This window comes from Saprolegnia parasitica (genome assembly GCF_000151545.1).
Source record: "Saprolegnia parasitica CBS 223.65 unplaced genomic scaffold supercont2.23, whole genome shotgun sequence".
Taxonomy (NCBI): Eukaryota; Oomycota; class Saprolegniomycetes; order Saprolegniales; family Saprolegniaceae; genus Saprolegnia; species Saprolegnia parasitica.
The window spans coordinates 217683-229254 of NW_012156417.1; the positions used below are offsets into that span (position 1 = coordinate 217683).

General features: G+C 60.7%; 3 protein-coding genes across 3 annotated transcripts; 1 reads left to right on the plus strand and 2 right to left on the minus strand.

Moving 5' to 3' along the window:
* Positions 1–29: 29 nt before the first annotated feature.
* On the minus strand, positions 30–876 carry SPRG_06661 (hypothetical protein; the record flags this gene model as incomplete). Its single annotated transcript, XM_012345475.1, has 5 exons — positions 30–181; positions 234–289; positions 335–440; positions 484–759; positions 804–876. The coding sequence occupies 5 exons, from the start codon at positions 874–876 to the stop codon at positions 30–32; spliced, it is 663 nt and encodes a 220-aa protein (XP_012200865.1).
* A 618-nt stretch (positions 877–1494) lies between these two features.
* On the minus strand, positions 1495–1802 carry SPRG_06662 (hypothetical protein). Its single transcript, XM_012345476.1, has 2 exons — positions 1659–1802; positions 1495–1611 (listed from the first exon to the last, which is right to left on the minus strand). Exons 1-2 carry the CDS (start codon positions 1766–1768, stop codon positions 1527–1529), a joined length of 195 nt encoding a protein of 64 aa, XP_012200866.1. The 5' UTR covers positions 1769–1802; the 3' UTR covers positions 1495–1526.
* Positions 1803–2433: 631 nt separating this feature from the next.
* Positions 2434–11555, plus strand: SPRG_06663 (hypothetical protein; the record flags this gene model as incomplete). The annotated part of the gene is made up of 29 exons (XM_012345477.1): positions 2434–2813; positions 2861–3481; positions 3532–3835; positions 3884–4396; positions 4437–4595; positions 4652–4994; positions 5038–5105; positions 5148–5292; positions 5350–5383; positions 5433–6106; positions 6159–6719; positions 6766–6926; positions 6979–7085; positions 7134–7247; positions 7290–7994; positions 8039–8298; positions 8345–8487; positions 8536–8571; positions 8622–8767; positions 8811–9221; positions 9254–9428; positions 9478–9615; positions 9709–9816; positions 9861–10019; positions 10067–10541; positions 10582–10722; positions 10769–10878; positions 10924–11192; positions 11243–11555. The coding sequence occupies exons 1-29, from the start codon at positions 2455–2457 to the stop codon at positions 11553–11555; spliced, it is 7752 nt and encodes a 2583-aa protein (XP_012200867.1). The 5' UTR covers positions 2434–2454.
* Between the last annotated feature and the right edge of the window lie 17 nt (positions 11556–11572).

Below are 11572 nucleotides of genomic sequence, written 5' to 3' on the forward strand. Positions count from 1 at the left end.
TCCTCGCTTGATACACAACTGATACAACCTCAAATAGTGGGTGTACCCGTGATCTTGAGGTAGCGTTCGTGGCCCGCAAGGTCGCTAAACATCACGAGCTTGTGGCTCTGGGACTCGATGCTGGACGCGTGGCGGCTCTCGAGCGTGTTGAATTTACAAATCTTGCCGTCCTTGGTCACGCCTAGCATATGATCCGCGTCGTCAGTAGTTGAGCCAGGTCGGCGAGGTCCAACCCATAATCTGCTCGCTGATGCTCGACGTCCGCCCGTCCTCGACTTCGTGCAAGTGGCTACGTGCGTGCTGAGGGCGCTGTGCATCGACGCATACAACGCACCGGAAGACTTGCATACGCGCCAGTCCATGGCCGTCGTCGAGGCAGCCGCGGGTGAGAACCCCGATGAGGGTCGACTTGCCGCTTTCGACACTGCCAATCACCGACACTAGCAATTCACGTTAGCACCGCAGCGTCGATGTGATGGATACCTCGCACTTGCTTCTTTGCATGCGTGTCGGCGATGCGCGAGATGCACACCCGCGCGGCCTTGCGCCCGGGCTCGTTGCCGTCGCGAAGCGTGACGAGCCGCATTTCAGCGCCGAGCACTTGGCACATGCGGTAGAGCGTGGCGAGGCTCATCTCGAGGTCTTTCGGAGACATGCCCACGATGCGACCGCCGTCTGAGACGCCCATCTCGTAGAAGGCTTCACCGTGGCCTTCGTTGAGGCGCCAGTTCATTTGCGTCACGAGGTGCTGGAAGCGCTCTACCTCGTCAGCGTCAGCACCATGGCGCTGCGAGGTCGTGTACCTGGCGACGGGTTGAGCAGCTGGACCTTGTACTCGACGTTGCCCTGCTCGACCTCGGCGGGAAGCACGTCCATGGCGGCTGCGCTCCGACGACAGGTTTCTGATTTTGAATCTTAGTGGGGTCATGTCCGGTTACATCTATTTGTATCCGGTAGGTCGGCGCGCGAACGCCAAGGTGAAACCACTCGAGAAACTTCTCTCGCTTCGCAGCGCGCCACGATGTTCTTGCGGTAAAAACGCGCCTTCGGATTGCCTTTAACGCCTGGCGACACAGGGTAAACACACGGGGTAATCAGGTCGTGCACAATCCAGTCAATCGGACGAGCAACAGCGCCATACCGAAAGGGTACATACCCTTGCAGACCGGTGCCGCCTGTTCCCGCCTTGAGCCCTCGCGCCCACAGCAGGCCCGTAACTTTGCAGGCGCTAAAGCTTTGGCTAATAGTCTGCGACTGACAACTACTGTAACCCGATGCGTCATCGGCCAAGTCTGGTTACGGGAGCTCTCTCACTGGAGCTCTCTAAGCCTTGCTGGCGCCACGGCAACGCAAGGAAGGTACAGGTGACTTCGCACCGAGGCGATTCATGACTACCAGGGATTGCATCCATTTACGGCAGTTCAGTTCGCGCGTATGAAGCCAAGATCGTCATTCCAGTCCAGGTCGTCACGTCGTGCGTTGCCGTCACGCAAATGGAGCGAAACACAAGGTTGTCATTCACACTGTTACTTGGAGTACTTGGTTCCGTTGGGCGCAGTGTACGTGGCGCTGCCTTGACCGTTGTTGTAATACGTCGAGCCGTTCGAGTTTCTATTTCATTCGCGATAAGAACTGATCGAGGTTGGGGCTGAGCGTACTGGTAGTAGTACGAGCCGTTCGAGTTCGAGTAGTGGTAGCTGTTGGTGTTGGGCTGCGAGACCGCGGGTGAGTTGTACGTGTTGCCTTGGGAGTTCGTACCGCGGGGCATGGCGATCGGCGTGGTCACTTGGTGGAAAAAGGATAAGTGGCGCCACTTGCTCAACGTGCACAAGAGAATGGACCAATCGCGTACGTGCTTCCACGGATTTCCAGCCAATCACAAGCGCAGCTTTTAAATTTTCTTCCCCCTTTCGCCACCATTCGGCACGTGCCACCCCAAATGTGTGCCACCTGCCTTGAAGTGACAGCACCACCTCACCAGACCAGACTGGATCTGGCGAGACAGCCACCACGCTCCATCAGCCCCATGAGGACACTAGGTATCCGAGTAATTCGAATGGAGTCGAAAGCGGAAGGTGGTGGCCCCGACGGGACCTCTAGCACCATGTGCAACTACCGTGCCACGGCGCAACCATACGCATGAGGAAGCCTGTCTGGATAGCTGATGTTCTCTTTGATACCACCAAGGGCATGTGCATGCATTCCAAGGAGCTATGCGCTTGACTGGACTACAACTGGAATGGTAGATGGACGATACCTGCCTGGTATGTAATATGCGCGAACCGGCGTCAATTGAGCTGGGTTGTAGAGCTGATGCGCACCAAACTCGTCCCTGCAGAAGGCATTGTGGTGCGCATCAATTTCTCACGCCGCCAATACCGGATTTTATCCGGTATTTTCGGCACTACGGGCTAGACGGCGAATCCGGATAAAGATCGACCTCGCAAGAGGCGCATGGACGCCGGTGGCTCGTCGTCGCGCGTCGCCCGCCTCTCTGCGCGGCAAGAGATGGAGGAGGTCGACCCATACAGCCAGAGCAACCAGTGGATCGAGGCCGCCGAGTACCACCGACTCTCGCAGCTCGTGGCCGCCGAGAAGGAGGCCGAGGCCCGCGCCGCCCACGCAGTCCCCGCCTTTGTGCACACCAAGCAGACGTGGCAGACGCCGCTGCACGTGCCAATGCCGAAGCGCAAGGTGGCGCAGATGGCGCTGCCCGAGGGGCTCAAGCCAATGGCGCCGCCCAGCAACAACGGCGCGCGCCCGAGCCAGCGGACGCGCCGGCTCCAGGAGCACGGCCAGACCATCGAGCAGCGGTACGCTCATCGCTGCCGCTTGACGTTGCATCCATCCATGTGTGTAGTGCAAGCTTGGAGAAGCTCAAGGACGACAACCAGGAGCTGTATGCCAAGCTCGTTGCGCGCTTCCGTCCGCGGACGCCGGCGGCCGGGAGCCCCGTCAAGGTCGGCAGCCTCGCGTCCGTGCACTGTATCGAAGACGCGGTCTTGTACTTCCTCTGCGAGAAGCACCGGCGCAACGTACTTTACTTTTCGGCCGCGGACCCGGCGCGCGGCCGCCCGTACGACTTGACGCCGGCGACGTCGGGGAAAGGCGAGCATTACGTCCTGTCGTCCAAGCACGTCGTGCATGTCAAGCCGCGAGAGCCCGCCGAGTGCATCCCGATCGCCGAGTGGGTGTACCACAGTCGGATGTTTGACCACTTGCTCCGGAGCATCCCGCTCTTCCAGCAACTCCTTCGGCGCCGCATGTTCATGTACTGGCAACATTACGTCCGGCAGCGCATTTACCGCCGCACGCGGGCGAATCTGCTTGCACAGCTGCATTGCGGCCGACCGATGTATGCGTTAGCGCTGCGCGAGATCCAATCGCTGAGCCACTGCATCCAGTCGCAGCGCGCGCTCTGTCTTGACGCGACCAAGCCGTCCATGTCGCTGGCCGAGTGGCGCAGCGCGCAAGCAGCCCAGTACAAACGCTTTGCCATCATACTTCTCCAGCTCGAATTTCATGCCATAGGTTCAAGGAGCTCGAGGCGCAGCTTGTGGACGCGCGCGCAGGTGCCCACCACGCCTTGGTGGACCTCGTCGCGGCCATTCAAAGCGCGTTGACACCCGACACGACGCTCGCCGCGCTGAATGCAGCCGATATGTTTGAGATGCGCCAGGCGTATCCCGGCTGGAAGTCGATTCCGATGGCCCATCTGAAGGCCGTGACGAGGGACCAGGCGCGCCAAGTGCAGCAAGCGCAGAAAGACTTGGCTGCCTTTCCAGCCTTCCTGCGGCTCACGCAGTACATCTTTGTGCAGTCGCTCTACGCCATGGTACGCTGCTTCATGGAGAACGATGGCCCGCTCAAGAACGGTACCTAGGTCATGGCGTCGGTGACGCAGGTGGCGGCGCAGCTCTCGCAAGAAGTGCCCCGATCGCTGACGGTGGCCGTGAGCTTTCTCCAAGACGCGCGCGTACGCTTGACGCCAAGCGACGCGGACGTCCTTCGGTTCCTTCGCAGCGCCATCGAGTCGCTCACGACGCTCTCGAGTGGCTTTGCTTCGAGCCGTAGCGCGGCCGTGTACTTGAAGAGTGACGAAGTCGTCGGTCCGTCGTCGCCGCCGCCGCGACTGCATGATGCTCTTCACGCGAGCGCTGCATTTCCCGCCCTTGTCGTCGCGCTGGAAAGCAGTGTGCGTGCCACGTTTGCGCGCGTCTCGCAGCAAGTCGAACAGTTCAACGGCCTCCGGCCCATCTACACAGCGATGCTGGCGCTCACACTGCCGACAATCGACGAGGCAACGTACTTGGCACAGCTACCGACGCTCGTGTCGGCCATCTCGACCCAGGTCATGCAGCTCGATGCGTGGCAGGGCCAGTGCCATCGCATTCAGGTATGTCATTGTGACAGTGCATCACGTCATCATCGCCCAGGCGAGTTGGGACGTCGGGTTTGTCGACGTGCACTGCCGGCACGTGCTCAGCGAAGTGCTCGAGCGCATTACGGCGCAGCGCACGCAAGCCCTCGACGTGCTTGGCGACGTGACGAGCCGGGGCGTGATGCACTGCGTGACGCACCTCAAAGACGCGATCGTGCTCTTTGACGAGCGGCCGCAGCTGATTCGGGGTTTTGCCACCAAAAGAAGCAGACGCGGCTCGTGCTGGACGCCGAGATGACGCTCGTCAGCGAGATGCGACAAGTCGATGACGCGTTTGGTCGGCTCAAGTCGCTCGCGCCGCCCATGGCCGCGGCGCTGCAGAGCGCGTACAACAGCATCCACGCCACGTACGCCAAGTACAATGTGAGCTTGCAAGCCAACCTCAAGTTTACGAAATCGATGCTGCCGCAAATCGCAAAGCAAATCGTCACCTTGCTCCAGCGCTACGCGGTGCAGTGCAAGAAACTCTCGGTCGCGCTCCAAGCCAACGGAACCTATCTGCACAGTCCTTCCAGCAACGTTGACTTTGACGCCAAGCACGCGACGTTGCGAGGTCTATTTTCCATCGACTCTACGCGGTTTGATTGATGGTGTAGACATCAAGGCTGAGCTCGACAAGATCACAGAAGCCTCAGACCAGTACAACGACTACCAAAGCGTCATGGTGCGATGATCCCTGTTGCTCCAAGATTGTCATGGCGCGCAGGGGATGAAAGTGACGCCAGTCGCGCTTCTTGAAGCGACAAAGAGTCTCTATGCGGAAGTGCACGAGGTGTGGGACCTTAGCCATGCGTGGAAGCAAGCGTATGCAGGCATGCTCCAGGCCAAATTTGTGTCCCAGCCGTGGGCAAGTACGTCCCTTTTCTTACGTTTCTCTCGAGCACTTTGACGACCAGCGAGGCTCTTAGGTCATGTTGAGACGACCCGCGCCTTTCTGGAGCGGTACCTTGCTCACGTGATGCCGTCGTCTTGACCGCGATGCTGTCTGTAGAGCCCACCAGGTGCACTGCCGTTTTGAGAACCGGATTTTCGCTAGCGTCCAAGCTGAGATGGCGACCGTGCTCGCGCAGTTGCCGCTGCTCGTCGAGCTTGGCGCTGACTACATGAAAGAGTCGCATTGGACCCAAATCTTCAAGGTTCTCGGCACGACGCCGCTCCATGTGCCGAGCATGACGCTCCAGCAGCTCGATGACGCGCTCGTTTGGCGCCACGCCGAAAAACTGTCGCAGATTGCGTATCACGCGCGCATTGACGCCGAGACCGAGGCGACGCTGGCGGCCATGAAGGCGCGCTGGGCCGTCACCGAGCTGCCGTGCGCGGACGCGGAGCTCGACTCGCTCGTCGTTGGCGACCTCTTGCTGGCCTTGGACGACGACCTCGTACAAGTACAGGCGCTATTGCAGCGCACGTCGCAGCCGTCGCTCTACACTTCGCTCTCGGTGTGGAGCGACGAGATCAACTACATTCAAGACACACTGGAGCTCTGGCTCTCAACGCAGACCGACTGGCTGCAGCTCGATCGCCTCTTTGCGCTGCCCGACGTCCAGGCGAATGTTCGCCACGCGAACGTCGAGTTTCAAGCCGTGAGTCGCAAGTGGCGCGGCATGATGAAAGGCGTCCGGTCGACAACGTCGCTCCAGCAGTGCGTGCGCGAAGTCACGAACCGTACGCACCACTCTGCCACCATGCTACATGAACCGCAGTGGCTATGTACTAGGTGCGTTTCTGAGCGAGACCAAGCAGCTCTTTGAGCGGCTTTGGAAGCAGCTCGCGAACTTTTTACAAGACAAACGACGCGCGTTTCCGCGGCTCAACTTTGTCTCAGACCGGCAACTGCTGGCGATCATGGCGGCGACGACCGAGAGCCTTCGGGATCCGAGCGACGGGCACTGCCGCCACGTGAGCACCGTGCTTCGCATCTGCTTTGAGCACATACTGGAGGCAACGGTCAAAGTGCGGGCGACCCCCAATCAGAGCCTGCTCGGCAGTACATTGAGCGCCGACGATTTCCCGACCGGCCTCACGCCCGTGGCCTCCGTGGGCTCTCTGGATATACCCGAGATCGAGCGCAACACCACAGACATTGTCTGCGTCGGCGGCAAGTACAACGAGGTGTTGACGCTCGAGAGCCCGATCACCGTGACGCAGCGACCCGAACTCTGGATGCAGGATTTGCTAAAAGCACTGCATCAGTCGCTCCGGGACTGTGTCCGCGACGTCGCATCCGACGACGCGACGAACGCTGTGCTGCAGCTGTACATTGACGGCGACAACCGTGGTAGGCTCCGAGTCGATACAGACGTGGAGGCATCGTGGTGTTGTAGCCGACATGACGCGCGCGATCAAGCGCATGGAGCACGTCGTGGCCAAGTACCCGCTGCAAGTGCTTTTGCTGGCCTTTCGCATCTACTTTACCGGCGACTGCAGCCAAGTGGTCGCGGGGCACGCTGCGTATACGATGGTGCGCCAGCAACAACTCTGCCGCGTACGACCATGGGATTGCAATTGTGGTCGGCAATATATTTATAATGGTGTAGGCGAACGAATGGGTCGCAGCGCTCAAGGCTGCGACGACGGACAAGCAGCGGCACGCGTGCAGCACCCTGGCGCTGTGCTGCTTCAACCACGCCGAGCTCCTCGGCCGGTACGCGGCGAGACGGTGGCCATGCAATGAAAATGGTCTGGGCTGTAGGCTGCACGCCACGCCCCACGCAGCGTTCGAGTGGAGTCAGCAGCGCCAGTACCGCTGGGGCCACGAGAGCCAGACCGTGCTCGTCACCCACGGCCTCAAAACCTATGAATACGGGTACCTCCCTACTGTCGGTAGAGAATATACACACTGGCGTAGCTTCGAGTACCTCGGCCCGCACGCAACGATTGCGCTCACGCCGCTCACGGAGCGCATCATGTGGAGCGTCTCGATGGCGTTTCGATTGCACGCCGGTGGCCTAGTGCACGGTGAGACAGGCGTGAGCAAGCAAGTGGCGATCCGGGAGCTTGTCGCGAGCTTGGGGTCGCTCCTCATCACGTACGACTGCTCGATCCAGCTCTCCGAGACGCAGTTCCATCGCGTTTTGAGCGGCCTCATGCCGTGCCAAGCCTACGCGCTCATCGTGGGTCTCGGCGCTGTCGACGACGCGTCCGCGATCGGTCGTTTCCTGCACGAGCTACGGCGGCTTCAGCACGCCCTCAAGACGCACAAGGACAAGATTCTAATGGAGTCGTCGCACGTGCCGCTGCATGCGCACGACCGGTCGAGTGTCAACTTTGGCATTGTGTGCAAACTGACGCTGTCGACGCCGGTCATCTCGCCGCTCGTGGAGCGCTGCGCCCGCGCCTTTCTCCCGATTGCGGCGTCGTTTGAGATGTTGGACGCGCTACTAGTGGCGCGGCTTTGCTTGTCCGCCGCAGGATTCCTCCACGCCGAGTCGCTGGCGACGCGACTGCATGCGTTCCTCTTGACGAGTGAAGCGGTCGCGGGCGGGGACCGCGTTACCGTGCGCACCATCAAGAAGATCGTTGACCTCGCCAAAGCGTATGGCGGCGAAAACATGTACGAACCGACACTTTCATGCGACGCACTCAGGATTACGCTAGCGACGAAGGGCATGCCGTCGCGTGGGCCATCCAGCGGGCGATGGGAGCCCGCGTCGCGCCGAGCTTGCAGCGAGCGTTTCTGCAGCAGCTGCGCGAGCGCTTCCCGACCTACCGCGACGTTGAGCTCGACATTACAAAGACACAAGCACGCATTCAAGACGCCATTGCGGCCGCGCACTTGGTGCTGACACCCGTTCTGAGCCGAAAAGTGCACGAGCTCCACCATCTCTGCGGCCACCACGCTGTGAATATCATCACGGGTGCAGCCTCCCTCTTCTTGACGCATCGTGGAAATGCCATGTGTAGGCGCCGTCGGCACGGGCAAGTCGACGATCGTGCATGTGTTGTCGACCGTCCGCCGCACATATGGCGAGTCCGCGCCATGGGACCGCGCGCGCTGCTACCGCATCACGTCGGCCACGCTGCGCACGACCGAGTTTTATGGCCATGTACGCCAGGTTACCTTGATATTTTGATAGTTGACCCTGGAGGTGTAGTTTGCGCCCGAGACCAACGAGTGGGTTGACGGCATTGTGACACGGTTTGTGCACCTCGTGTCGGCGCCGGACGCGCGGCCGCCAAGCGCGATGCCGTGGCTCGCTTTGATGGCGACGTCGCAGACGCGTGCATGGAGCCGCTGTACGCCATCTCGGACGAGACGCCGCACGTGCACCTCCCGAACGGCGAGCGCCTCGACACGTCATATATCAAGCTCTTTTTCGAAGCCTCGTACGTCGATGTCTTGCGTGTTGGTATCAAGGGGCGATGCTAGCACGCTCGAGCGCTGGTCACCCGCGGCGCTCAACCGGTTTGGCGTCCTCACTGTCCCGAGCGACGCCGTGCCGTACACCGTCTATATCAAGGCATGGCTTTTGCGCCAGAGCTTGCCGCCGTCGTCGTCGCGCCACGTGGACGCGGCCAAGGGCTGTGCCCAGCTGCTGCGGTCGCACCTCCCGTCGCTCTTGCAGGTGGGCCGCGAGTATTGGCAAGCCCACGTCCCATTCCATGCGCCGACGCTCGTGCAGAAGCTGCTCGAGATCGTCGACAGCTTCTTCCACGACGCGCCTACGATCGCCAAGGACGTTGTGCTCATCTACCTCGTTGCGTGCGCATGGAGCATTGGCGCCTACATTGACGAAGACGCCCGAGCTCTCTTCCACGACGTACGGCGTTCGATTCGATGGTAGAATATCTGGGAGACGATCGAGCGTGTAGGCACTTCGCGCCCGAGCTCGCGCGCCACCGCCTCTTTGCGTCCGGACGCACGATCTTTGACGTGTACCTGGAAAACGACAAGGGCAAAGTGGCGCTCGTGACGTGGCAGAGCCAGATGCCGCGCATGGACTGGGCCAGCTTGGTCCACCACCGTTTCGTGTTTGTACCCAACGAAGTACGGGCTTATGGCTGTGGCACAAACTTAGTCCAATTTGCGTGCGTAGGCGACGCTGCGCACCGAGCACTTGGTCGAATTCTTTGCCTCGACGCGGCGACACGCGCTGCTGCTTGGTGCCCACGGCGTCGGCAAGTCGGCGTCGGCCCAACGGTCCCTTTGGCAACTTGGGAAGCGCGGCTGCGTCGTGTCGCGACTGTACATGGAGCCATCCATGAGCGCGCACCAGTTCCAGGCAGGCGATCCACACTGTACGGCGATGCAAAATAGTGTGCTGTAGGAACGGGTCGTCGTCGACTTGGAGCGCAAGATGAAAGGGCTCTACGGACCGACGACGGGCAAGACGGCCATGGTGTACCTCGTCGAGGATCTGCACTTGGGCTCGTCGGTATACAGCCGACTCACCGTACTCCCATCATCCGCTGTACGTAGACGAGCCACGAGCAGCTGAGACAAGTGCTCGACACGAGTAGCGTGTACGACCGCCGGACGTTTGATGTGATGCAGCTCCAGCACTGCGCGTTCCTGGCGCTGCTGTCCGTACCGACGACGACGTCGCTCTCGTTGCGTCTTCTTCGGCATTTTCACGTGGTCTCGCACTGCAGTTCACGAGCGGTTTACTTTAACAGCGGGTGTAGGTCTGGCAGCCGCACGTGCCGCCGCGATCGCTGCACGCCGTCTTTCGACCGCTCGCGACGTACATGGCCGAGCACTTTAGTACCAAGTACACGGCCGAGATGGCGTGGCAGGCCCTCCAGCTGCCGCTGCAGGTGCTCGAGCTCTTGGTGCAGGAACCTCGCGACGCGTCGTTTGCGCGCTTCTCGCTCGGCGACCTCGTGCTTGTCTACTCGCACGTCCTCCGCGCGAACCAAGCGAATTTGGACGCCAAGTGCCATCTCGAGAGCCTCGTGTTCAACGTAACGAGCGTCGTCTTCGGCAGTCGCTGCACGCGCGGCGACGCCATCTTCTTTAAGAAACTGGTGCCGTCGGTCGCCACGACGCTCGACTACGACGCTGTGAGCTACGTCGAACGACCTCTGTACGGCGACAAGACGGACGGACTCGGGTACATTCCGCTCACATCGCGGGAAGCGATCGGTCTCTTCATCAAAGGTGACGGGTCTCCTCCGCTACAGCACTCAGCGTGTCGTAGGCCATGAGAAATTTCAGTGGCACCACCCGGCGTTCCAGAGCCCGCTCGTCCAGCACCTTGCGCCGTTTCCAGAGGCGATTGATGCGATGTTGGCGATGTTGTTTGCGCTGGGGGATCTGCGCCAACACCTCCTCCTACTTGGTACATTGATACTTTAGTTGGACGATGCGAAAGCTACCTTGCGTAGGGCCGCGTGGCGTCGGCAAGCGCACGTCGCTCGTCGTCGTCTGTGGTATCCTCTCGTACAACTATGTTGAGATTCGCCGCGGCCATGACGTCGAGGCGCGCCTTCGCGAGGTTCGTAAAAGGCGATTCTGGAAGATGGAACTATCGTTTTTGTAGGTGCTTGTGCAGGTGGGCACCCATGGCAAGCACACCGTGCTCTACATCGCCATCGACGAGCTCGACGCCGCCAGCACCCGGCTCGTGCTGAACCTTGTTCGCGACGGCGATGTACCCTTGGAGGTCTACTCGACCGAGAACATGGACGCGATCGCCGACGGCATGGCGCAGCTGCCGTCGCTCGCCAACACCAATCCGAGCAGAGCGCAGTGCTTGTCGCTCTACCGCGCGCATTTGGCCACGTACTTGCACGTCGCGGTCGCCACACGGTACGCAAATAAGGCTGCCACGAACGGACCGGAAGTGATCGAGTGCGTAGGACCGAAGCACGCCTGGCGACGCTCTTGGCGCAGACAAGTGGGCTCCTCGACGCGTGTACACTGCGGGTGTTTTCGCCGTGGTCGGCGTTGGCGTTTGGCGCAATCTACGAATCCATGAACGTCTTGCCAACGCTGCAGCCGGTCGTGTGGGCCATCCACGCAGCGTACTTGGAGCTCCGGCCAGGATCCAGTGCCTCGCGCAATCCCGCGAGTCAGTTTAAACAGTTTGTGCTCGGCCTCGCGTCGTACCACGTCGAGCGCACCAAGGCGATTCACGACACGCGCGCCTCGTACAGCCACGGTCCGACTTGATACGTCGATAGGTTGAT

Excerpts from the sequence above, each read along its gene's own strand:
- SPRG_06662 (XM_012345476.1), bottom strand. The coding sequence starts at position 1,768 with ATGCCCCGCGGTACGAACTCCCAAGGCAACACGTACAACTCACCCGCG. Across the intron at positions 1,612-1,658 it reads AACGGCTCGTACTACTACCA|AAACTCGAACGGCTCGACGT; the intron begins GTACGCTCAGCC and ends CGAATGAAATAG.